At 44.3% G+C, this 27,217-nt stretch overlaps 2 protein-coding genes and 1 non-coding gene across 7 annotated transcripts in view; all 3 read right to left on the bottom strand.

Annotated features, from left to right (window-relative positions):
* Positions 1-831, bottom strand: part of ltc4s (leukotriene C4 synthase) — an 8,095-nt gene extending 7,264 nt beyond the window's left edge. For both annotated transcript variants that reach the window (XM_085471276.1, XM_085471267.1), the window contains exon 1: positions 698-831. In XM_085471276.1, the coding sequence (XP_085327402.1) occupies positions 698-755 (58 nt within the window). In that variant the 5' untranslated portion in view covers positions 756-831. The remainder of the gene's footprint in view (positions 1-697) is intronic.
* On the bottom strand, positions 756-27,217 carry maml1 (mastermind-like transcriptional coactivator 1). 4 transcript variants are annotated; one of them, XM_085471252.1, is made up of 6 exons: positions 25,801-26,845; positions 18,218-19,507; positions 16,778-17,002; positions 16,486-16,597; positions 14,239-15,044; positions 756-914 (listed from the first exon to the last, which is right to left on the bottom strand). In XM_085471252.1, exons 1-6 carry the CDS (start codon positions 26,125-26,127, stop codon positions 756-758), a joined length of 2,919 nt encoding a protein of 972 aa, XP_085327378.1. In that variant the 5' UTR covers positions 26,128-26,845. The 4 variants fall into 4 exon arrangements, with proteins under 4 accessions (XP_085327378.1, XP_085327370.1, XP_085327386.1 ...); XM_085471244.1 differs by lacking the exon at positions 756-914 and adding an exon at positions 26,855-27,217 and having other exon boundaries at positions 10,926-15,044; positions 25,801-26,277; XM_085471260.1 differs by lacking the exon at positions 756-914 and adding an exon at positions 26,855-27,217 and having other exon boundaries at positions 10,926-15,044; positions 25,801-26,095.
* On the bottom strand, positions 24,874-24,950 carry LOC146717034 (small nucleolar RNA SNORD36). The gene has a single exon (XR_014915849.1). It is a non-coding gene; the product is annotated as a small nucleolar RNA SNORD36 (small nucleolar RNA).

The raw sequence follows: 27,217 nt of genomic DNA, 5'->3' as shown, positions 1-27,217 counted from the left end.
TATCTTGCCTCCTAATGGAGATGTCTCTCATGTAGTGCAGCTTGCAGAAAGGAGCCCTCCCCCCTTCCCCAATCAAAGTCACACCACCTTCAACTCACACATTTTATTGGAAAGAGATGTGCCTGGTAGCATTGTTTGGGGGGGGAAAAAGTTGTTGTTTTTTTTGAAGGGCCACCGTAAGGCATGAAAATGTGGTTTGTTGCCTCAGGGCAACGCTATGCAGTAGAGGGTTAATGCCACACCCTCAAGTACAGATATCCGGAAATTTTACTGTAAAGTAACGAAGTACAAATACTTCGTTACTTCCCACCTCTGGTGTACGCTGACATGCAAACACAGGAATTCAAACTGCTTTAAATACCACAAACATAAAACACGTGTAAACAGAATTCAGGAAATAAAAAGGCGTAAAACAGTAACCGAGCTATAGTGGAAAAGAAAAAGATTCAAGCATCATGACCGGTTAAATCACCGTGTTTAACTTTTTTGTGCATTTATAATTTTAAAACTGACGAGGTCTGAAGACGGCCTCGACTATGAAAACAGCACCAGCTGAGCCGTTTCTCGAGTCTGCAGGCTGGAACAATTTAAAACGGTCATAAACATACAAAACGATGTAAAACTAAACAGGAAGGAGAAAACAACGTTTAGAATGATCATTTAATCCCAGTAAGAAGTCGTGTCACAAAAAGCTTACCTTGCTCCAGGACGCCCAGCAGTGTCACGGCGCCGAGCCCGACCAGCTCCTCCATCATTTACAGAGTCAGACAGGTGAGACCGACACACACCTGGTCTGCGAGGACAGGTGGAATGCCAAGTAGTTCGTCTCGATAGAATTTATCTGCGTCGGGAGCGCGCACTGGGCAGGGAGAGCGGACCCAGTCGACTCCGCCTCCATTCCAACCACACCAGACCTGGAAGTAGCGACGTTTTACTTTAGTGAACAGGTGAGTGTCGTTACATTACAGTTCAGTTTGTGGGTTACAAGAGAGGGAGGGATTATTTTGGGCTTGACTCCATCTTTGTGTTTCAGATTTGCATCTTCGAGCATCCACAGCAGACTCAACATATTCATGTTCTCATCTATAAATGCAGACACTGTTTACTGACATCAGGTTTCTTATTTCATTCCACACTGCCAGAATTATTTACACATCTTTAAGATTATGATTAGTTACTGCTCTTGATCTTTACCTTTTTAAGTCCCCCACACACACACACACACACGGTTGTAACAGACTGACCCTGCCACAGTCGGTTCCCTGTGTCCAAATCATGGAGAAACAGTGTCCACCATTCTTGATTTTTAACTCAAACGCTTCTTATGGCTTCTTAATTTTGGAGGTTTTAGCAGTTTTGATTCCCAGTTAGCTACACAATTGGAAGTAAAATGTCATCTCTGAACAGATGGCTATGGAAAATATTTTACAGTTCATCTTTAAAAGGGACAATGTCTCTTTTGTATCATTTACAAAAACAAAAACACCAACATTTGATTTTGTTACAGCCTTAACATTTCCCTTTTAACAGTTTAAATTAACTGTAGTCATTAGCTGCAGTAATAAGTATTTTCACAGGGCATTTGTTTTTTTCTACAGATGACCTGACCAACCTCTGTCACTAAAAAGAGAAAAAACAAAAAGACAAAAACAAAAAAGAAAACTCATGACACTGATGACAGCTGGGTAAACTTAAAACTGTTGTCAGGCGGTTACAAGAAATCCCTGGAAATTCAAGGCTGACCCTTTAAAAAAACAAAAACAAAAACAAAAAACCCAAAACAAACAAAAGGAAAAAAAACAGATTCAGTGTGACAGGTGTGTCCGCGATGGTTCCACCAGCTCTGTGTGGAAAGCGCAGCTTTCTGCTGTTGGTACATCAAAGAGTAATGCCACAAATTGGCTGGAAGTAGGTGACAAGCAAGGAGTTTAAATAAAAGTCTAATTATTTCATATTTAAGTAAACATAACCTAACCAAGAAAAAGATGATCAAAAGGTTGATGTCAGGTGGAGTGGAAGAGCAGTTCATCTGGGCCAGTTTTTAATAGCCTGCAAGACACAAGTGACCTGCATTAGCTAACACTCGACCCCCCCCCCCCCCCTTCATAAAAATCAATATCACTTCCTGACGATACATTCTCCGGCTCTGATAATATAGACAGTAAACTGCTCAAAGTTGCAGCCAAGTTTGTGTCCCTTCCTATATGTCACATATTTAATAGATCTTTGGCATGCAGCTTATTTCCGTTGCAGTGGAAAGAATCGAAAATAATTCCCAATAATTCCCATATTTTTTGGGAACGCAGGCATCTGTTTAAAGCAAATGGATTTAATTTTAACAAGTCAGGGGTGAAACTGTTCACCTCCAACTTGTTTTATTCCATACATCATCCATATGTGCTTGGTGCCAAGGCTGAGATAAACGAGGAGTTATCTCATAAAGAGGAACAAACAGTACTCCAAGAACAGACAAAGCCCAGCAGAAACCTTGAGGAGGAGCTCCATCTGCCCCCACCCGGGAAGAGCCTCAGAAAGGAGAGACATCTGAGGCAAGAAGAGGGGTCCCTATTTGCCTCCAACTCTCTCAACAACACCAACGACCAGGACCAGGGACCACGATCTTCCCCAGTCCCCCAAACCCCTGACAGGCCATCACCCCCATCACCCCCCCTCCCTTTCTCCCTCCTCCCCACATGATGGAGCGGGTCAATGCTGGGCTCAGATCTACCCCCCGGCCCAATCCCTTTTTGTCCCCCATAAACCCCCCACCAGAGCAGCCAAAGGTTCACCATCGAGCCCCGCCCTCAACAGAGCAATCGAAGTCACATTGCCCAGCCTCGCCCCCCTTAGTTCCTCCTTACCACCTTCATGCTTTGTCTCCGCAGTCTGATGTGTGAAGGGTCAGGGCTGCGAGGATTATGGCTGGAGGAGGAGGGGTTGCTGTCTTATTTAATGAATCATTTCAATGTAAGCAGCTATCTCCTGGAAGTTTTCAGTCTTTTGAATATGTGGCTTTACAGCTGAAGGCCCCATCCAAAGTTGTGTTTCTTAATGTTTACAGGCCTCCCAAATACTGCACAGACTTTTTTAATGACCTTAGTGAACTGCTGTCTGTGATCTGTGTTGATTTTGACTGTGTAATTATTGTTGGGGATTTTAACATCCATGTGGACAACCCTCAGGACAAAGGGACTAAAGACCTGAGTAACACTCTGGGCAACTTTGGGCTGACTCAGCATGTAACAGAGGCCACACATAATAGAGGACACACTCTCGACCTACTGATCTCCAAGAGCCTGAGCATTTCAAACATTACTGTGTCTGATGTGGGCCTGTCTGATCATTACTGTGTTTTCTTTGAAAGTAAAATCTCAGCCCACACAAATATATCAACAACAGTGATCACAAAACGATGTATAACTGAACACAGTAGTGCAATTTTTAACCAGGTCTTCCCATTAACACCTGGCCTGTCCAAAGGTTCAGTCAATGAGCTCGTCAATAGCTTCAATGCAAAAATGTTAAATGTTATGGACACTATTGCCCCCATTAAGGTGAAGGTTATCTCTGGAAGGAACAAGTCTCCATGGAGAAACTCCACACTGGTGAAAAAAGAAAAAAGAGAGTGTAGGAAAGCTGAGCGCAGATGGAGAAAAACAAACCTCCAGGTTCATTATGACATCTATAAAGAGAAACTTCACAATTATAATTTACAACTGAGGAGTGCAAGGAGGTCCTACTTCTCTGACATCATCACTAAAAACAGCCATAATGCTCGGGTCTTATTTTCCACAGTTGACAGGCTAACAAACCCTCCTGTGCCAGTGGCAGCTGAACTTCATTCGACCATGGCCTGCAATGACTTCGCCAAATTCTTCACAGAAAAAATCCAAAAGATTAGACAAGCAATTGGTACATCAACAGTAGATGCAGGATATGTACTGTGTCCACCGAAACACTGTTTAAACACCATGAAACAGTTTCACCCGATTAACAGCAAAGACCTGGAGGACATCTTAGGTCAACTGAACTCCTCCTCTTGCTGTTTAGCTGTCCTGCCAACAAGTTTTTTCAAAAAGGCTCTTGGTAAATGCATTGAGGAAATTAATGACTGGTTGTTCCACAATTTTCTCCAGCTAAACAAAAACAAAACTGAGGTAATAGTCTTTGGTGCCAAAGAAAAACGATTACAGGTCACCAGAGAACTTCAATCTATACACCTAAAAACCACAAACCAGGCGAGAAATTTGGGTGTAGTGATGGATGCAGACCTAAACTTAGAAAAACACATTAAGACAATAACAAAGTCAGCTTACTATCACCTCAAGAATATATCAAGGATAAAAGATCTGATGTCTCAACAGGACCTGGAAAAACTAGTCCATGCATTCATCTTTAGTAGGCTTGATTGCTGTAACAGCATCTTTACAGGTCTACCTAAAAAATCAGTCAGACAACTACAGCTCATTCAGAACTCTGCTGCTCGAGTCCTCACTAAGACCAAAAAAGTGGACCACATCAGTCCAGCTCTGAGGTCTTTACACTGGCTGCCTGTCCGTCAGAGGATAGACTTTAAAGTTCTGATGCTGGCCTATAAAGCTCTGAATGGTTTAGGACCAAAATACATCAATGACCTCCTGACCCAGTATGAACCTTCCAGATCCCTCAGGTCATCTGGATCCGGTCTTTTATCAGTTCCCAGAGTCAGAACCAGACACGGAGAAGCTGCATTCAGCTTTTATGCTCCTTATATCTGGAACAAACTCCCAGAGAGCCTCAGATCAGCTGAAACACTCAGTTTATTTAAATCCAGGTTGAAGACTCACCTGTTCTCAGCTGCATTTGAATAAAGCACCAAATCCACACTTTTAAGCTTAAATTTCAAAACTTACATTTTAACTACTGATTTTATCTACTGTTCTGATTTTATCTGTTTTGATTTTATATGCTGTTTTGTTTGTTTGTTTGTTAATTAGTTAGTTTGTTTGCTTGTTTTAATCAATTTTAAATCATGCTTTTTATTTGTTTTTGTTTCTAATGTGTCTGTAAAGCACTTTGAATCACCTTGTTGTTGAATTGTGCTATACAAATAAACTTGCCTTGCCCATTCCTAAAAAGAAAGAATGACATTTTTAATGGTGTCAATAGCAGACCTATTAGTCTACTCCCCATTCTAAGTAAAATTATGGAGAGGATTGTCTATGAACAAATTCAACATTACCTAACAGAAAATCAGTTACTCACTCAGCTTCAACATGCCTACAAACCTGGTTATTCCACCAGTTCAGCTCTTATTCACATGACAGATAACTGGTATAAATATCTAGATAATGGGAATTTGGCCGGGGTGGTATTTTTGGATTTTAGTGCTGCATTTGATTTGATAAATCATGATCTTTTGATAGATAAACTAAAATGTTATGGATTTTCACCAGCTGCTTTGTGCTGGATGGAAAGTTATTTGTCTGGAAGAAGGCAAAAGGTTTATTATAATGGTTATTTCTCAGAGGGCTGTGAAATGAACTGTGGTCTACCCCAAGGCAGCTGCCTCGGTCCACTTCTCTATTCAGTCTTTACAAATGATTTGCCGTATGTCCTGGAGAAATCTCATCTTGTAATGTATGCTGATGACTCCACCATGTTTTATTCAGCCAGTAGCTACTCTGAATTGACAAGCGTATTACAACTAGATTTGCTGAACGTGTTTGATTGGATAAGTAAAAACAACATGATTTTAAACGTGTCTAAATCCAAATCCATGTTAATAGGAAGTAGAGTACGCTTAGTCAACAGCCCACAACTAAATCTTTCCATAGCTGAATCGGTATTAGAACAGGTCACCTAGATTAAATTACTTGGTGTTACCATAAACCACCACCTTTCATGGTCTCAGCACATCAACTCTGTTATTAATGGGACAGGGCATAGCTATAGCTAGGAAATGCTCTTTTTATATTACTTCTTCAATTATGAAAGATGTCATTAATGCACTAGTATTATCTCATCTAGAGTACCGCTCAATCATTTGGTCAGCAGCTAATAAGACAGATCTGAACAGACTTCAGTTAGTCCAAAATAGGGCGGCCAGATTAGTGTTAAGGTGTTCATATTATACAAGTATTGATAAAATGCAGGGTAAACTTTCTTGGCTTTCTGTACAAGCTAAATTATACTATGGCTTACTTGTATTTTTATATCCAGATGAAATACATAATCATGCCACACGATTCTCAACTAACCACAATTTAGTAACTCCTCGAGTTAAAAGTAACTTTTTGAAAAACTCTGTTATATTTAGAGCATCTTTTCAGTGGAATAAGTTGCCTTATGCAATTAGAGAATTGGCTTCTATTCATCATTTTAAAAATCACCTAAAAGCCTATTTAGGCAGTTTTTAATTTATTTGTAAAAATTGTAGAGGGTAATGTCACTTGTAATGGAAATTGTGTATTTTGTTTGAGTGGTTTTTTTATAATTTTTTAATATTTACATGTTTACATTTTCAGAATTGTAAAACCTTATTGTGGATGTAAGAGCCAAATTATGTGGACATTTTTGCATCCAACTCATTGTGTAACATTTTATTTGGTGGTATTTGATGGTTTGGGCCCCAGGAAGACTAGCAACCACTGTTGTGGAAGCTAATGGGGTTCCTTATAAATAAACAAATAAATAAACAAATAAAAATCAATGTTCCACCTTCACATTTGCAAATTATTCTGAAAACAAAAAAGCAACACAAGGCAACGTCAAAACTGCTACCATACAACCTGGCCCACAAACAAGCCAACAGCCGCACCCTCACTAAAGCCAGTTTTCTTACCACCACAAATTAAGTGGAATGTAAAAGTGAATGTTGGCAGTTATGGTAATGCATGGCAAACCAGTTTTTAGTACAGGAGGTTTCTGATAGCATAGCTGATATACAGAAGGGATCAAGCCATGTCAGCTGCAGGATAGTAAGTCTATCCTTGCAAATGGGTTCAACAGGAAAAAACAAAACAATAACCTAAGAACAGCAAGTGAAAATCTACTGTGCCTAAATGAGCACCAGATCTCATCAAAAGTGCCCAACACCAAATAATGTACCGCTACACACCCACATACAGGGAGTGCAGAATTATTAGGCAAATGAGTATTTTGTCCACATCATCCTCTTCATGCATGTTGTCTTACTCCAAGCTGTATAGGCTCGAAAGCCTACTACCAATTAAGCATATTAGGTGATGTACATCTCTGTAATGAGAAGGGGTGTGGTCTAATGACATCAACACCCTATATCAGGTGTGCATAATTATTAGGCAACGTCCTTTCCTTTGGCAAAATGGGTCAAAAGAAGGACTTGACAGGCTCAGAAAAGTCAAAAATAATGAGATATCTTGCAGAGGGATGCAGCAGTCTCAAAATTGCAAAGCTTCTGAAGCGTGATCATCGAACAATCAAGCGTTTCATTCAAAATACTCAACAGGGTCGCAAGAAGCGTGTGGAAAAACCAAGGCGCAAAATAACTGCCCATGAACTGAGAAAAGTCAAGCGTGCAGCTGCCAAGATGCCACTTGCCACCAGTTTGGCCATATTTCAGAGCTGCAACATCACTGGAGTGCCCAAAAGCACAAGGTGTGCAATACTCAGAGACATGGCCAAGGTAAGAAAGGCTGAAAGACGACCACCACTGAACAAGACACACAAGCTGAAACGTCAAGACTGGGCCAAGAAATATCTCAAGACTGGTTTTTCTAAGGTTTTATGGACTGATGAAATGAGAGTGAGTCTTGATGGGCCAGATGGATGGGCCCGTGGCTGGATTGGTAAAGGGCAGAGAGCTCCAGTCCGACTCAGACGCCAGCAAGGTGGAGGTGGAGTACTGGTTTGGGCTGGTATCATCAAAGATGAGCTTGTGGGGCCTTTTCGGGTTGAGGATGGAGTCAAGCTCAACTCCCAGTCCTACTGCCAGTTTCTGGAAGACACCTTCTTCAAGCAGTGGTACAGGAAGAAGTCTGCATCCTTCAAGAAAAACATGATTTTCATGCAGGACAATGCTCCATCACACGCGTCCAAGTACTCCACAGCGTGGCTGGCAAGAAAGGGTATAAAAGAAGAAAAACTAATGACATGGCCACCTTGTTCACCTGATCTGAACCCCATTGAGAACCTGTGGTCCATCATCAAATGTGAGATTTACAAGGAGGGAAAACAGTACACCTCTCTGAACAGTGTCTGGGAGGCTGTGGTTGCTGCTGCACGCAATGTTGACGGTGAACAGATCAAAACACTGACAGAATCCATGGATGGCAGGCTTTTGAGTGTCCTTGCAAAGAAAGGTGGCTATATTGGTCGCTGATTTGTTTTTGTTTTGTTTTTGAATGTCAGAAATGTATATTTGTGAATGTGGAGATGTTATATTGGTTTCACTGGTAAAAATAAATAATTGAAATGGGTATATATTTGTTTTTTGTTAAGTTGCCTAATAATTATGCACAGTAATAGTCACCTGCACACACAGATATCCCCCTAAAATAGCTAAAACTAAAAACGACTTCCAAAAACATTCAGCTTTGATATTAATGAGTTTTTTGGGTTCATTGAGAACATGGTTGTTGTTCAATAATAAAATTATTCCTCAAAAATACAACTTGCCTAATAATTCTGCACTCCCTGTACACTGCTTTGCTAAAATGCCAGTATGAGCATCAGTAACATACCAAAACAACAATGCCTACATCAACCAAAATTTCCAAGACGCCAACAAAGAGGGAACGTAGCTACAAAGCTCACAGTAAGTCACAGCAGTTAATGGTCTACAGAGCTACCAGACCCAACTACCAAGCTAAATTTTCATAACACTATTTTAGTTAAACTTTGCAACTCCTGCTTTTCATACATTCAACAGTTACACTCTGCCACACCACAAGACTCGCCCAGCCATGTGTCCAGTCAGGCCACAAACCAACAAGACTAATATACCAGTGAAACACCAGCCACGGAGTTTATGCTTCCCAGCCCTAGTTATTTAGTACAAGATGATTTTAACCCTAGTCTTCAGACAGATACCTGTGGTGGGTATGTAACAAGTGCCACCTGGCAGTTTGATGCTCTCTGCCAGGTGATTGGCTGTTCACCTGTTTGTCCATGATTTGGACAGGGGGAACAGACTGTGGCAAGGTCAGCCTGATGGAATCGGTTCACCTCCAAATAGGGGAAAGCTGTGAGCTGGAGTTAAGCCCAAAATGAGTCCTCCTCCTCTCTTGTAAACCACAAACTGAACAGTAATGTAACAACACTCACCTGTTCACTAAAGTAAAACGTCGCTACTTTCTGTCGAGAACAACTACCCGAGCACAGGTAACAGGGTGAGGGAGTAAACCTGTGGGGCCAGACGGAAACGCCTGATAGGACTGTAGTTTCCCGACAGTTCCCTCAGGCTCTTTTCTAATAATAACCAGTTTTTGTTTCCTCCAAGAGACCGCTCACTAGAAGCGATTGAATCAGAAAGGTTCAGGTTTGTTTATACCTGTAAGTCTGCAGTAGATGAATCATCTGTCCTTACAGCACATTTTCAGAGGAGACTGTTACAAGCCCAGGAGTTGATGTACTTTATTAGCTTCCTGTTCTGGTCAAATTGGACTTCATTGTTTATTTAGAGTACAGCAGAGCTGCAGAGAGCAAGTCAGGAGGATGTTACCTGTCAATAACCCAGCAGCAGCCCGTGTTTAGTTTTAATATTGTTACAAAGGAATGTAAATCAGCGATTTATTGGATTGTAAACTCTGTTTTATTGTTAGATTTACCTTTAGGTGAGAGGAAGAAAGTTATAAACTTTTCTAAAGCTTCTAAAGTAGCTTCTGCTTTGCCCAATTAATTGAATCATTAACTGTAATGAAAAGTAACAGTTAACAGGATTAATATCACTGTAAACATGGCTTGAATAGGATGGCTGCCACCACTCTGGGGTTTGTGTACCTGCTGATTGTGTGTCTGTGTGATTGCTTTCTGCCTGTAATACTTTAACAGCTTAAAGTAAATTCCACTGGCTTTATACAGTTAAGAGACTGAAACGCTGTGTGCAGCTGCTCCTCTCTTCTGCCTCAGATTCGATAACGAAAGGGTCCAACCCAAAACTGGTGTCTTATATTAAAAACTGTGGTTTGACAACAAAGTCATCCAGTTAAATTGCTTCCAACATGCTGCTACAGGTAACGCTGTAGTGTGAACTCAGCTGAACTGAGGTATGAAAAAGTGAAAATTAAAGTGTTTGCAGCAGCATAACCTGTTAACTGCAAGGTGCTGCATGCGTGACATGGCTGGGGGCTGAAAGTCTGACTCTAGAAAACTTTGTATACTAGGGTCACATCAGAGGCAGCTAATACGGAGCCTAAAAATACAATTTAAAATGTATTATTTGTTATGATGTCTGTTATGAGCAGACAACACCGGTTCACCCTTGAGTATGGAGTCCTTTTATGCTTGAATAATTCAAAGAGTTTACAAAACAAGAAACTTCTCTGAAAATGGTCAGGTACAAGGATTGGACTGAAAATGAGTGAAAAAGCAACTAATAACCAAGACTTGACTCAAGACTTTTGCACAGCAATGTATGAGAAGGTGCGAGCATTTGTCACTGCTCATCGCAGTGACTGAGGATGGTGCTGGGTCTGATGAGCAGTGCGACGAGGTGGTGGCCTATGACACCATTAACAACCACCTATAACACAGTCATGAGATCGCACCTTGGAAGAGTCCCCACTCACACCTTGATCCACGTGACCTTGAACAAGAGGCGAAACAGCTTCATGAACTAGAAAGAGCTTCATTTCATTTCCATGATGGAGGACGGAAAACCTCCACAGAAAACTCAGGTCGTCTCATTTAGTGAATGTGTTGAATCAGGTCTAGAGAATTCACACAGACAGAAACACACAGGCAGCAGCTTTCTAAAGAACTATATTTACATAATACTCTTGTTTTACAGAGAACCATATCAAAAGTATAAAATACTTACAAAACATCCGCTGCAATATATAAAAATAACATCTATCTTCTCCAGATCATTAGGAAAGGCATACATACAAAAAATATATTTATAGACATTTACACAGAGCCTGTTTACAACATTTAACCCAGAAAACCCCGGGAGACCGAGCGAGGCTGGAAGTCGAAGGCGGGCCCAGGGATTGGCAGCGATTTGAATGGAAACACGAAACCATCCCCGAGCGACCGATCGGCGACAAAAACAGGAACAGCGCTGCCGCGAGGACACGCAAACATGGACAACAGTACAGTAGATAGGACGACCGGGTCACCGCTCCACTTTCAACGTGGCGACCCGGCCGGAGTTCCACCTTGCAGAGAACCGTCAGAATGGTTCATTCTGATTAACGCCGGCGGTGACAACTGTGTGGACACAACGGAAGATTCATCAAATGCAGATGACGCAGTTTGAAGTCTCTGAATGACAGGAACGCCAACGCCGCGTCCCCAGCACGGAGTCTGAGCAACCTGACCGAGCCCAACGACTGCAGGGATGTTTAGTTCACATTAAATTTCTAGCTTAAAACAAAGCGTCAAACTGTCACATGGAAATGTTTCGATTTTATTTTTATTTACTTTATATTTCTATGTTAAATCACATCCAGGTGAGAACAGTGGGATCTAAATCCCGAGGCCAAATTTTCTTGTACATATGAAGCAGGTGTAAGACGAGGGTGAAAACTATTTTTACTTGAATTCTGCCTTAAATAAAAGGACTGAAATTCTTCAGACTGGCAGGGCATTTTACTCTATCAGCCTTCAGACCACTGTCTGTCAGACCACACACAGGGCAAAATGTCCTCATTAAAGGGCACAAGTTTCCTGTGTTTTCCATGTTTTTCCGCTCAGAAACGCAGCTTTAGAGGAGGTGATGGATGATTTCTCTGCAGGTTCTCACCAGGCTGAATCACAGAATAACATTATGAGTGACTTAAAGGCATCGCGGTTCAGTGCGCCTGTTTGTTTGGACTCTGCGTATTCACCTGGAGGTTCAAGTACTGGACTCCGCGACAGAAACTTTCCGATTCCTGCTGCTCATTTCCCGGCGGCTTGTTATGTTTTTAAAGGACCATTTCTCTGTTTTTTTCCCCTCGATTTATGAAATCTGCTGGAATATCTGTGAGCCTCCAACAACCAGCTGGCCTCAAATTTAAAACATGACATTTCATAGGGGGAAAAAAGGCTCGATATACCAGCATCTCATTTACCTAAACAAAGAATGCGCTATTGTTAAGTTATTTAAATGTTTATGGAGAAAATAATTTCCCTACAGTATGAAAATCACCCGGCTCAAGCTGTAAAACCAGAAACAAACACATGTTGATTCAGTCCTAAAAATAAAAAAAACAAAACAGACAACCAGCTGAACCCCCCCCCCCTAAAAAAAAACCAAACAAAAAAACAGAGGGATGGTCCTTTAATGTGACTTAATGCTAACGTGGCGGTCGAAGGCAGGGACTGCAGGTTCAGTAGTAATCTTACTGCTGTTTTTGTGCGTGCACACAGTTTGTTTGTGTTTACCGTTGACTCGTGTGCAGATGTTTAGATTTACACTCCTGGTGGAAGAGAACAGAAAGTCTCAGAAACCAGTTTAATCAGTTCAGGCTACTTCACAACAATCAGGAAACCTTCAGGCAAAGGATCACAAACACTTTCAGTCTTTATACGGGGAAAAATTAAACCGAGCTTCAACGCTCTGATTTCATTTCCTTTAAAGACAGCTGATCCAGTATCAGGTGGTGGGTTTTTCAGGCTTTGACCTGAATCTCGTCTGGCTGCTCTCGAAGCGCCAGTTAGTTCTTGTCCCGTTCATTAGCAGATATGCTCTGATGTTTATCACGTAATGTCCTCCAAATGTGCAATAAAAGGTCGAACACCACACAGCAGCCAATGTTTGGCCCACACCTGACTCTGAAAATCAGCATCTGTCTCTGTTGTGCCAAAGTTAGCCCAGATTAGGCCCAAACACGCCTGCTGTGTGCTCATTTCATTCCATAAATTTAGAAAGTTTGAGGACAAAAGCTGATTAGTGCCATCCTGCAGGGACAACAGCAGCTTAAAAGAAGGTGGCAATCGTTTTAGAACCAATTCTTAATATTCATGTAAAAGTCCACTTTTTTTTTTTTACTCCATAAAAACCCCAATCTGCATTTTAAAACTGGTTTTATTTGTATAGTGCATCCAAGTCCAGAATGGAAGCTCATGTCAGGACTGCAACAGTAATTTTTTTTTAAATGTTTTTTTTGAGGACTTTTCTACCAGGAGTGTTTTTACACACCGAGCGCTTCGTTAATCTGCTTATCTGAACGGAGCCTTCGAGGACCGCGTGGAGATGTTAAACGACAATTTTCACTCAAAACGACAATACGATCAGTTTCATAGTGGACTATCCCATCACTCTTATTTTGAAAGGTCAGTCACTGCCCCAGCCGTTCCTGTCGTGTTTCCCACAGACTCGCTCAGCTGCTTTCCAGAGACTCCATCACGTCATCTCATATGGATGCCTGCGGATCACCGCTGATGTGGGCAGATGTTCTGAAGCTGCGGTGAGCTGGGAGGTCATTCCACCTTGAACCTGAAGCAGGTTTAGCGAGGTCACCGCGGCTTCAGAGCAAGAGGACAGCCAGCTGCAGTCCGAACAGTGGGATGAGGAACTTCCTGGAAAGGCAGCTGGTTTTCTTACTCTATTTAAATATTTATTGATCTAATGAAGAAAGTGTGGTGTTCCCACCCGTGAATTCAGTCTGATCTGTGGGAAACCCCGGAGGAGCTCAGCTGCACGGATCAGCTGACTCAGCTGAATTGCAGAGCCTCCGAGCAGGAATGTGGCCGCTTACAGGAGCTCTGAACACTGTGTTTCTTCATCGTGCTGCAATGATTCAACGGCCAGTCTGTGTGTGTGCGGTGCTGACAGGCTTCTCTCTGACAGCGTGAGAACGTGACGCGGTCGCCAGCCTTCTGCGACTAACGCCAACACGTGGTGGCAGCAGGAAGTGGTCGGCGGCTCACTCTGCAGGCTTCGTGTGTGTGCGTGCGTGCGTGAGACTAGTGGTGGTTGGCGAGCAGTTCGTCCAGGTCGGCCATCCACTCCTGCGTGTTCTGTCCTTTCAGCAGCGAGTCCACCAGGTCGCTCTCCGCGGGGAAACTCCCCGACGCCACGTTGTATCCGAATGACACCTGATGCTGCTGCTGACTCACTGTTTGGCTCACCTGGTATCCTTGGTTACACTGTAGTCCCTGGCGACCGTTGCCTTGCGGCTGTCCGAACGCTGCCAGGTTGGGGAGTACGGCCTGGTTCTGGGGGCCCTGCTGCTGATTGGTCATTGGCTGGCCCTGTCTTTGGGGGTTGGGCAGTGCCCTCTGCTGGGGCGCTGCCATGTTTGTCTGCATCATTTGTTGTCCGGGATTCAGACCACCCATCGGACGTCCACCTGGGTTGCCGCCAAAGGGGGCGGAGCCGGATGGCATCTTGGGAATGCAAGGCTGCTGCTGCGGCGGCATGTGGAAGGCATTGGGGGGGCCGCTGAAGGACAGGCCTGCATTACTGGAAGGCGGCTGGTTGACGAGCTGCTGCTGCCAGGCGGTGCTCTGACCGCCCGGCATGCCGCCCCCCATGTTGCCCTGCATGGAGGCTGGGAGACGGGCAGCTCCGGCCACATGAGGCTGCTTCAACATAGCTGCATTGGGCGGCGTCTTCAGGTGCTGCTGCTGAGGGAGGAGGTTGTGCCCGTACGGAGCGCTCATGGTGGTGTTCAGAGACGTCTGGCGCTGCAGACTGGTTTGCTGGGCCAGGTGGTTGGGGTGCATGCTCATGGTGTTGTAGAGGACGTCCACGCCGGCTCCACCCCCCTGACTAATGTCAGCCTGACTCACTGTCGGGGGCGGGGCTACGCCACCTGCTGGACCACCACCCTGACCCATGTTCATGCTCATCATGCCCTGGTTCTGAGGGAACATACGGGACCCGGGGGCGGGGCCTCCCATGGAGCTGACACTGCCCATTGGCTGAGAGGAAGCTAAACAAAACCAGAAGAACAGAAGAAAACAACAATCAGGAAAACGTGCGTCAAAATCTTTTTTCAGAGTGGGCCACATAAGTGCGTCGCCCCAGTGAAGCTCCTTAGTCGCACATTTAATCCCTGAGATCTCGTAATAGAAAACATAAAAAGGATTTTGTTTGTCCCCGTAACTCTAACCCTGCTGGAGCTGAACCGCTGATCTGTTCAGCTACTTTCATTTCCCATTCAAATGAGCGGCATTTACACAGTCAGCCTGAACCCACAGAAACCAAACTCACTCTGGTTTCACTTGTCCAGGTATAAAACACAGCCGCTCGGAAACTTTTAGAACAAACACATTTTTAAAGATATTCACCATAAATCTGTGGTCTTATGTTAAATATGAATGAAGGTGAAACCTGTAAGAACGCAGGCTGTGTTTTTGTTTCCATGAGGAAACTCGTCACTTTGGAGACCAGACGGTCACGAAATCCTGAACTTTGATAAAAACTCTGCTGGTTTTACAAGGTCCTGATTCTGGCTTCTCTGTTGGCTCCCTGAACGTTTTAGATGTCATTTTAATATTTAATCTTTTGTGTGCTACGACTTTCTACAGTAACAGATCATACCATTTTTAACGGGCTTTATCCTAAGGCCGGAAAACAGAACGAACCTCTGAGCTGTGCGTCTCCATAAACTCTATCATATTGGAAGCTTCAGCCGCCCGAGCTGCAATCTTACGGTCTTTAACTGGTTAAGGTTTATGTTTGATGCCGAATTTGTTTGTTCTGTGTTTTTTTAACTGGAATTTTCCCATTGGTCAATGATCAACTCTGCATTTTGAACCTTGAAATTATTCTTGAAAAAAAAAAGAAGAAGCATGTTTTCAAAACATTTCATGGTCCGATCTTTCGAAGCACACGCACAACTTATACCCAAGTGTCGGCACTTTGATCCTCCTTCCTCCCGCGGATGAGGAAGGATACCAAACCAAAAAGTCCCATACCAATCCCATACCAAAAAGATGCAGAACACACATTCAAATAACTCCTACTTCCTGTTATGATTACTTAAGTGCTTTTTTGGTACTTAATAATTCTGCATTGGAAGGTGTCTGCTTCTTCTTATATTTTGTGGCCTTTGATTTTGTGATTCTGAACTGAATCACAAAGCATTCATTATGAAATAAATAAAGCAAAGTAATAAAAAAAAAAGTCCCAGGAAAGGCTGTGATCCTGCTCAGGAGCGTTTCATCTTTTTCCACCTTTTTCTTTCAAAAAAATAATCACTTTTTTGTCTTCTGTGTATTCTCCCTGAACAACCACATGGGGCAGTAATGAGCTCATTCCACATGTGAAGAAGCAGTGGGCAGTTTTTTAGAGTTGCAGCTCTGTCACAGAGGTATTCATGCCTGAGAGACCTGAGAAATGCATTGTGTGAACACTTCCTGTAGGCGTACCTGTAAACTGGTTGGCCGGCTGCTGTGGGTAAGGGTTCTGACTGGCCGTTGTTCCCGACTGGTCCTGGTACTGTGGAGGAGGTCGGGTCAGGTGTCGCTGCCGCTGCTTCTCCTACACAGACACATGGAGAGGGTTACTGTGTGGGCTTCAGATTTAGGACAGATGCGAGGTGTAACTCATTATCACGTGGCCACTGAAGGTGAGCAGTGCAATGACAATAACGGAATAAACTGACCCTCTCAGTGTTCAAGCAGGTTGGAAATGTTGGAATCACCTGCAGATGAGTCTTACCTGTTCGGCTAAAATCTGCTGCTGCCTCTGAATGTACTGCTGCTGTTTCTGTTGCTCCAGGATCTGCTGCTGATGATGTTGTTGCTGTTGTTTCCTCGCTGCTGCCTCTTTACTGGTCATGTACGCGTTACCGTGGTTACTCGGCATGGCGTTGTTTCCAGGCTTGGCCGTCATGGCGTTTGTGGGCCCCGGGCCGTGTGGAGGAGCGGGGTAGCCGTTCTGATCCTGCAGATGAAGTTTTGTGTTTTGTTACTGAAGAAGAAGCGACACTTTTTTTTCTCTGCTCTAAAAAAGCTTCATGTGACTTTGGTAACAGCATCAGGCAGTTCTTCATGACTCCAGCGCAGAGCTGCTGTCGAGCAAAAAGTTTAACCAGAGCATCTCATAGGTTACCTGCTGCAGCGTTCTCGTTTAATAACTTCAACCACTTGTTGAGTGATCCTTCCATTCAGAAACTTACCGGTCTTGTCTGTATGAAAACAGACAACTGTTTTTCTTTGTAAAGCTCCTGATTTCAGATCTTTAAAGTGGTGAAGTTATACGGATATTTTTCAGTTGATTAATATTGTGTGTTCATTCGTCTGATTCTATGCTGGGATCATTTAGGTGTGTCCTAAAGTCCTCTTGAAAACAATCTTTATATCTGAAATTATGGAACTTGTCTTAAATGATGTTCTTTCCTGACCAGCTGTCCTTGAACAGCACATTTTACTTTCAAGAATGAAATAAAAGCAAAATAAATTAAAATAAACTTCATCTTGGTTAAAACAACATTTACAGATTAAGTGGGACAGCTTTCAAATGTGATGATCAGAGGGTAGTGGTTCTGAAATCCTCACTAACTATAAATGTAATTTTAGTTTTTGACAACACTACTAATTGTTCATTTTTCACTGCACAGAATTTACCTGAAGGCCTGCTAGTGCCCCCTTGAGGCTGAGGAGGGAACTACAGGCTCATGATGGCTGAGAATGCACGGTGCACCCTGAGGGGGGAGCTACAGGAAAGGTTATTCCATTCAGGAAGACGTATCATTGAAATTAGCTGGGAATGTTCATCTTTGAACAAAATGCAGACAGACAGCATCGCAGGAACAGTGTGTCCTGTCTGCTGAGAGGAAAAGTACAGGCAGGAGCGGCTAAATTTAAATACACAGACAAGGACAGAGGGGGGGAGGGTGGGGGTATAAAGTATGAAAGGCTGCTTTGTCATGGCCTCCCTCCCTCTGTCCGTCCACCCCCCCCGCTCCCATGGGAGGGTTAGCAACCAGCTGCTCGACCCAAACAAACACTAACAAGCTGAACAAAAGGCTGCTGCCCGATTTTACCGCCCCCCCATTCCAATGAGGAATATGGGGGGGATTTAAGTTTTTCTGTCACTGTTGGCTCTAAATCAAGTTCGGATCACGTGTGATGGCTGTGTCTCGTGGGTGCTTCTCACCTGTGGGTGTGGCATATGAGGCCGGTAGGGCTTCTCTTTGCGGCACTGCTGCTGGATGAGTGAAAGCAGGCCCACCTTCTGGTTCTGGTTAGTGGGTCGCGGTGGTCCAGGCCCCGCCTCATAGTGCGACAGAGGTTTGGTGTTGTTGTAGTTCAGCATGACGGCCGGGGCCTGAGCACCTGCTGCCGGCGCGTGGCTGAGAGGTGGCCCTGAAGTCGGGTGACCCAGCATGTTGGGGTGTCCGGCGGAGCCCGGCATGAAGCTGCTGGCACCCGCCTTTGGAGAGGCCTTGTTGGGCTGACTGGATATCACCAGCTGCTTCTGGGCATTGGGATTGAAATCCTGTGAGTAAAGGGAGTTATTTGTGGATTTGTCCATACCAAATGCACTCGCTTGTGAGCTTTGAGAGGTATTGGGCATCTGGGACCATGGAGAGGGGTGGGTGGGGTGGGTGGGGAACTTGGCTCCTGGCTGCTGCTGCTGCTGCTGCATATGTCTGTGGAGGTGCTGGACTCTCTGCTGCCGGACAGCCAGTTCCTGGAGCTGCTGGGCAGGGGACAAGTCTTTGGGCCCCTGAGGGAGGAGGTGGTTGGGTGGAGGCTGGATTTGCCTGGGAGGAGCAGGCTGGGAGGTGGAAAGAGCTGGGGAAGAGGCAGAGGAGGAGGCGACAGGGGAGCTAGTGGGATGAGGAGGAGCAGTCCCGGAAGGCGTGGATCTGACTTGGGGGGAGCCAGTGCGAGAATCCTGCTCGAAGACGGCAGAGGGTGGGGAAAACTCCGCCTTCACGCTCACCAAATCTGGAGGAAGTAAACCCTGGGAAGACTGTCCCCCCCCTCCTGCCCCTCCCCCGACAGCACCACCACCAACCTGAGTGGCTGCCAGTTCCAGAGGGTCTTTGCGGTCCTCAAAGCCATCGTTGAGGATCTCCTGGATGTCTTCGTAGTCCACAGGGAAGTTCAGCTCCTCCATCAGCTCTGTCCACTCCTGTTCGTTCAGTTCAGGGAACAGGCTGTTGTTGCCAACCGGGGGTGGCATGATGGGGAGGATGTCGTCTGGCTCCTGCTTCATCTCTTTCGGATGGAAGTCTGGACCCGGCTCTCTGCCACCGTCTCCCGACTCGCACATGGGCCCGTTAGAGTTGCTGATATCTGGCTTGGAGTCAAGCGGGGAACCGGCGGTAGCGCTGTTGTCCTGGCAGCCTTTCTGGCTCGACGGGAAGCTTTCATAACTGTTGACTTGTCCTCGCAGGTCAGGGGGACTGAGGCTCTCCAGCTTCCTCTTTAGAGTCTCCTGCAGTTGGAACGACAAAAAGAAGCATCAAGAGTTACTCAAAGCAAAACCCCAGACGGTTCAAACCTCAAAGTGAACCTCTGAGTTTAAAAAACAAACAAACACATAATTTACAAAACAAGGATTATTTATATCTGTAAAAAATACATTACTACATTTTATCTGACCCAGACCCAGCATGTTACACAGGGTCTGAATTCTGACCGGCTGACAAATCAAGTTTAAAAAAAAAAAAAAAAAAAAAGTGCCACTTTGTTTGGGAAAATAAAACCTAAATCAACGAAAGGCTTTAAATAAAATATTCCAACACAAGGCTGAAAGAGGAGGGCAGGGGTGATTTGGGAATGACCAAGTTACCAAAACCTTTGTTGCACAAAAACAGGATATAACATAAATAATTGTCAATTGTCAAATTGATACTTTGTGGTGCATTAGAAACTGATACCCTGTTCAACTGCTTCTGTTTTTTGTGTAATTTGAATTCTTTCTCACTTTGGTATCATCACCATCAGTAGGCACACGCGCAGCTGAGCTGCAGGGGGTGTGCAGCAGAGAGACAGGTGCTGCTAAAATCACCGGCAGGCCGGCTTACATAATATAAAGGGCAGTCGGCAGGTCTGACGGCTGCGTTCTGTCAGCAGCTCGACTCGCCCGATCGCAGCACGTCAGCTGATCCTCACACTACGCGATTGCCAAACGCTCTGAACACCTGAGGTACCCGTGATGACAAGCAGGCAGGTGGACACAAGCTCCAAAGTGCCTCCTGCTCTGGAAAGTCAAACAACAGTAGCGTCCCTAACAGATTTATTTAAAAAAAAAAAAGATCACACTGCTTTTAAAGGGGATTTTCTTCCTACAACAAGTCCTGGATCAAAACTTCACAGATGTAAAAGAGGCAGGGTTTAGCCTGCTCTGCACCCACTGGTCCAGCCTTTGCTTTCAGATGAGCAGCTTTGGCCTTCCTTTTCAAAAAAAACCCCCCAAAAACACGTCCTCGCCAAAAAATGCTGAGAATTTCCTGATTAGCCAGAGTGAAGCCAAAGTGGCAGCATCCAAACATTCAGAGCAGCTTATCTCTGACTCCTCAGCTCCTCCCGCGACCCTGACGCTTCTCCCGGAAGCTCTGAAAACAGTCTGAAGGCCTCACGTTCACCTGTGTGGGCATTAGGGCTGCCACGATTAGTCGACTAGTCACGATTACGTCGACTATCAAAATCGTCGACGACTGATTTAATAGTCGAGGCGTCGTTTGAAGCTTTGTAAGATCACAAAAGACGCAGGAATAAGTAGCAGGATTTATGAGTGTAATAACGGATTGAAACAGAAGATGGCAGCACTGCATGTACAAGGATGCCAGCTGCTGTTAAACCCTGAAGAAGAAGAAGCAGCTGTGTCCCAGAATTCATAGCGCAGCCCAGCTCAGTTTCCAACAATGGCGGCAGCTAGTTAGTTTTAATATTACTCTTTTTATTCTTTCTGGGTCACAAAATAAATGTTTAACATATTTTCAGGCGAGAATGCATCTGTGTAAACTTCAAACATCTGTTCAGTTTATCAAGACACCACATATTTTCAAAAGCGCTCCAACGTTTTCGGAGACGTCTGTTACCCACTAGCTCGTTAGCGAGCCGGGGGCAAGGCTCACTAGAGCCGGTGGGAACACCGGACTCCTGGCAAATCGTTTTCAAACCCACCGCCGCCTTTCGCTACTCAGGTTAAACATATACAAATCACTTAGATAACTTACAAATGTTATTTTTTGGATTTTTTTAGTATTTTATTTGTTCCTGAGTAAATCGGTTTGGCTGAGATTAAAGTTATAGTTTTTACACAGCTGAATAAACGTCAAGCAGACAACTGATTATCAGAAGTGTGAGATGCTCCAGAATATACTCCGTTGTCCTGTTATATTTTAGATAGCAACGAGTTTATTAAACTTCACCGAAACAATCTGCAAATTTGATTAAAATTTAAGAAACTATCATCACGTCTTTATTTTTAGTTAGCACATACCTTAAACACTTAAAGCTGTAAGCTAATGATAGTTATATAAGAGCAGATGCATGCTGGTGCAATAAGCTGTACGTTTTACGTCCAATGAATGCATGATCTGATTAGTCAACTAATCGCAAAAATAATCGGTGACTAGTCGACTATCAAAACAATCGTTTGTGGCAGCCCTAGTGGGCATGCCAACACTCTCGGTTGGTCATGGCATTTGAGGTGTGTGGCGGCATGTAGGGCTGCTCAATTAATCGAATTTTAATCACGATTACGATCTGGGCTTTCAACGATCATTAAAAATGACTGAGCCGATTATTAGCCCCTCCCTCATTTATCCGCGACACCTTAAAGGCCGGTCCGTGAAAATATTGTCGGGCATAAACCGGTCCGTGGCGCAAAAAAGGTTGGAGACCGCTGATTAAGAGGACCCGAGGGAAGCTCGGAAAGCTAAGCAGAAGTTATTTGGAGAGTGACTGCCGTTGGTTGAAAAGAGAGTTAAAAAAAGTGGTGTTGCACACTATTTTATATTATTTTTTTAAAGTCATTGTTAACCCTTTAAAGCCGGTCAGAGCTGCATGCTCCGTTTTGCGTAACTATTGTTAAATCCCTGTAGAACCTGAACCGTGTAAGCTAGCGCAATAATTTGTTTTGCATATGAAACCGGAGGAGTTGTACTTACATCTGATGCCATCAGCTTGTCCTCGGTCACGGTTTCGTTCCACATATAGCTTTGCAAAAATTGCATAAAAAGCGCTTGCAGGAACAAAAACATAATATTCCAGAAACACGCTTTGCCGTTCCTATCAGCTGTTCGTAACACTTCCCACAGTGAAATGATGCACATGCTGTTTTCTTTGCAAATTTGCATCATAGGATTGTTTTTTTGTTTTTCCTGCAGTATATAAAAATTGCTGTATCTCCAAAATAAAACTATGAAGACACTCAAAATAAATTTCCTGTGGTGGGAAACTATTTTTTGCAACTTTATTGTATTTAAAGTTTTGAGGGATAAACCTCTTAAATTTCTCCAAGTAGAAATATATGTAAACAAAACAAAAGCGATTTTCAATTTTTTTTTGTAGTTTATTGCACTTTTTTGCAATTTATGTAATTACTATGGACTTAATGCATACATATTATTAAAATATGGGCTATAACAGTTGTATTGATGTATAGCAACTTGAAATGCTCCCACAAATGGCACTACAGCATGTAAAAAAATAATATAAGCTCTGGTGGACTTGGTTCTATAGTAGGTCTTAAAGGGTTAAATAAATATCGTCAAATAATCGTGATCTCAATTTCAGTGAAAATAATCGTGATTATCATTTTTGCCATAATCGAGCAGCCCTAGCGGCATGTGTGTGCATCAGAATCTGAACACAGATAAGTTTCAGTTTCCTTTAGTCACGTTCGCCCACACACTCCCTCTGTTTATAAAACTCATGATGCCTTCACTGGTGTCCGAGTCAGACAGGCTTAACATTTTTTTTTTTTTAAAGGCAACCATTTTCAGTTAATGGTTTTTATTCTTAGATTCTTCTGAGTAACTCTGCATGACCCTCAGTTCATAATAATCCTTCTTTGTCTAACACGAGCCTCTGTGAAGCTCATTAGTCCAAAATAAGATGCTTTAGCCCCTCCCCCTTTGGGAAAACTTCTTCCGTTTGGCAGGTGGGTGAGAGCGTATGCCCTCTCTGACATCATACCAATCAAAGTGTAAAACAAAACAAAACTGAAATCTACTAAACTGATACCTGAACTTCTGAATGACACATTTTGCCTCATTTACAGTTACTCTGCTCTGATCAGCTGACCAAACAAAGCACCTGTCGTACCGCAGGTGTACAAGTTTTTATGTTTCTGATGCTAATAAGATGACCACGTGAACGCCTTTAAAACCTGAAATACAGGTCCCACTCCACCCATGTTGCTATGGTTACAGACCTGGAGTGAGACTAACGAGAGTCCTTTCAATGAGACAGCCTCAACTGTCAGGTAACGGAGTGATATAACAACACATGCTGACATTGCAAATAACAAAGTCATCATTGTGCTCCTGGGCACAGACTCAAACTGCTTCTTTTAAACACAAATCTACGTCCCACCCTCTGACCTTCGTAACTAACAGTGACACTGCTGAAACTCTTGGGACGGTCATGGCCACTCTGTGCATTTTTTCTGAGAGAAAATGACTGTTTCCAAATATTTACGGGGTGATTCATCCTGGAATTTTTTGACTCAGCCTTTGCCACAAAATTCCGGACTATGGGCCCCATTTCTGTCGGCCTGCAAGTGTTTTAAGGGGAGAAATCCTGACTTCACAGAGTAACCACTTTAAACAGGTTCACTGGAGTTTGGTTTGTCCACAGTCAGCTGTTCAGGAACCAGCCCGACGTCTGATATCAGGCTGGCCAACATACTCTAGGTGAAACCATCCACAGCTCGCTTTCTACTTTTAGATCACTGACGATGTGACAGCCCTACAGCTTCTGCTCCATCATCATCATTATTACCATTATTGTTATTATTATTGTTATTATTGCAGATGAATTGCTTTTTTGGGCAAAAAATGCTTGACAATTTTTTTTTTTTTTTTTTTTTTTTTTTTTAAATCAGGAGTGGTGAAAAATGTACTTTTTTTAAATGGGTGATATCACTGTGTGATAAACACAGTTTTATTGTTTGGTTTAAATATGACAAAGAGCAACATGACATGCAATTACTGTATGTTCTCTGACACCACATACATGACACAGGAAGGAAGGAGGGAAGGACAACTAAATGTTTGTGTGACAGCCAATTAGAATACGATGCTCAGAACCCACAGGAAAGGCTTCGAGCACAGAACACTTTCAGGTGCTGCTCCTGCTCGTTAACTGACGGACAGAAAAACGCTCAGAGGATGCGATTACACTGAAACATCAGTTCCTCTCTGACTCAGACTCTTATCAGCCAATGTGTTGTGAAAACACTCAGTTTCACTCAAAACTTCTACACGCACACTCGGTGACATCAGGGGGAGCCAGTTGTAGCCCCGCCTCCTCCCAGCCTTTGCTGAGCGAGGCATTTCCTAACAGCGGGAGTTTCCTCTGTGATGAGTCAGCAGTTGGGGGGGGGGGGGGGGGGGGGGGGGGGTTCTGCTCACACTGAGTCACCTCTCAGGGCTTTCGGGCCGCCTCACATTAATGTATGAGGAAATATGAGAACACACACCCCGAGCCTCTACCGCAGCGTCACACCTTATTGATCCTGCATGTAAGCGATCAGCTGCAGGAAACTTCTAAGTGACTAAAACCTCCTCTTCATTTCATCTAACCAGAAAACGGCTGACTGACAGGAAAACAAAAACTACACTGCTGTTTGTTCTCAGGAAGCTCATCTGATCTAAACCCTTCAAAAATCTTTCAGAAGAACAAATTTATTCCATCATCCACAGGCATTTTTAATTCAGCTCGAAATTACTGCAGAAAATGCAAATGGTCAAAGGTCAGAGCTGAGAGGTGCCTGGATTTTCAGAGGCACTGAACAGAGAAGTTTGTCAAAGCGACCACAGGCAAACTTAGGGGAAACACGTCACATGACCACACAGCAACGCCACAACACACACACAAACACTCGAGTGCAAGCGGCTTCACTGATCAGCAGCTTTGTCGTGGTCTCATGTTATTGATTTGGAATTTATCAATGGCGGTGATTAGAACAGACTGATTAACTGGGGTATTACACCTAGTGAGTGATTTCAGAGGGGGTGAGGCTTGAAACACTGGCTCATTCTCAGCGCCTTAATCAATAAACTGATCAGCTGGGTATACTGTCTTTCAGCCACACCCGCCCATCATGAAGAAGCAGCTGTTATCCCAAAAGAATTTGTTTCACACCTGTAGGCTTCTTCCAGTTACTTCATTTCACAATAAATGTCCTTGTTTTATGTACTGCTGATTGGCAGATTTCATGATGTAACAAAAAACAAGGTTTCTAAAAGAAAAAATACAGTGAATCATTCATTCATTAAATGTTGGAAACAAGTTCTTTTAAAAAAATCTTACTAAAAAGAATTGGACTTAACTGCGTTTTTGGTGTTAAACACCAATTAAAATAATGTTTGCAGGGATCTAATGAACATGTCAGGAAGTGATGCAGTCCCTGGCTAACTATGCTTATAAAAACGTGTGGAATGACACTGGTGGATGAATAAAGACTCTTCAGTATCAGTGCTGTTGTCTCTTGTTTGGACCCTCCAGCTGCTTATGTTGATTTTTATGAAACCTGTGGGTGTGCTCACTCACCAGGGTGCTGCTCCTGCTCTGCTCCCCCGTCGTCACCCCGCTCTCCCCGTGCTCCCCGCCGGTTCCTCCTCCGCCCCCGGGCGCTCTCTGCCCGGCCTGATCGCCGCTGGGCTGGTGCTGCCGGTGCTTGTTGGACCGCTTGGCTTTGGACTGCAGGCAGCGCTGGTGCAGGGCGTAGGTCTGTTGCCGGTCCATCTCCTGCCGCTCCATCATCGCGGCCAAGTAGCGCTCCTCGCAGTTGTTGTGATGCTGCCGGAACTGCTCGATCCTCCGGCGGAGCCGCTCCATCACCTCGCTGCGTCGCGGTGTAACAAAATCCGCCATCATCAATAAAGCCTTGCAGTAAACTCCCGGCTCAGGTTTCGTCCATATATTGCTGAATCTGGCGTCTACACCCCCCCTCACTCTTTACAAAGACTCCGGTGCTGGCTCCATGGAGGCGGCCTTTGTGCTGCTAACGGCCTTCAGTCACACTCACTGCCGGAGAGGAGAGGTCAGGTTTTTGGGGGCAGCACCATCCAGCCTCCTCGTCTACCTGGTCTTGTGTACAACAGCTCGTTTAATTAGCTGTGTAAAGCTACCGGAGTCCTGCTAGAGCCTATCTGGTCCTCCCTTTACTCCCCGAGCTGCCCCTGCCCTTTGCTCCTGATCATTTATACCCCAGTCTGAGAGACAGGCTGCTGCCTTCAAACTCACTCCCGCTGGGCTAACTTCGGCTAGCGCATTCCTCCACTCTAAATCAAAGTAGGAGCCTAAAATCCTCCCACCCCACCCCCAGAAAAGGAGTTAAGCAGAACCTGGTCTGGAGCTAGCCTCCGTCTCCTCGTCCACCTGCCCGTTACCGGCGGTGCTCCGCTCCCGACAGCCTCCTAACGGCTCCACAACGCCCCTCAAACTTTATTCTCCTCGGCTGATGGAGGTTAGCTCGGGTAGCATGGGATTAGCTGGCTGGCTAACAACTTGTCAGCTAATGGAAATAAAACTTCACGCGCTTGAAAACAAACTGCCAGACTTTCAGGACATCTGAAGCACAGTTAGAGTTAAAGTCACTTACTGTGAGAGTGCTGCTGTCCGCTCTCCTACAGCATCTGTCCCAGCATCTGTCCTCCGAACAGCTGATCCTCCCGCTAGCCGTTAGCCGCTAGCTACTAACGCTGTTTGGGGTTCGGCTAGCTAGCAAGATAGCTAGCCTGAAACGTTTAAATGAACCATCATACTTTAAAACTATCTCCCCAGAGTTACACCCAAGGATAATCTTTCCCTCGGCTGAGCCCACGTCCGAGATGAACTGTTTGGGAGCGAATTCCTGGGAAACAGTGGGATAAGAGTCCCTCTGCGCCTCTTCTATTGTTTTCCAAAGAACAAGTTACACCGCCGCCATCTTGAAAACTTTCTCTTTTTCCCCTCCTTCATCTGC

This window comes from Copadichromis virginalis, linkage group LG2 (genome assembly GCF_057382275.1).
Source record: "Copadichromis virginalis isolate Kocher_CV1m ecotype Utaka linkage group LG2, C_Virginalis_male_GT1.1, whole genome shotgun sequence".
NCBI classification, from domain to species: Eukaryota; Metazoa; Chordata; class Actinopteri; order Cichliformes; family Cichlidae; genus Copadichromis; species Copadichromis virginalis.
The sequence above is the reverse complement of the archived record's forward strand: the minus strand, read 5'-3'. Positions and strand labels throughout refer to the sequence as shown.

Coding starts and splice junctions, on each gene's coding strand:
- maml1 (XM_085471244.1), bottom strand. CDS start 26,127: ATGATGGCGGATTTTGTTACACCGCGACGCAGCGAGGTGATGGAGCGG. Junction 19,508..25,800: donor AGAGCAGGAGCAGCACCCTG/GTGAGTGAGCAC, acceptor TTCCAACTGCAG/GAGACTCTAAAGAGGAAGCT. Junction 16,598..16,777: donor AGCAGATTTTAGCCGAACAG/GTAAGACTCATC, acceptor GTGTCTGTGTAG/GAGAAGCAGCGGCAGCGACA.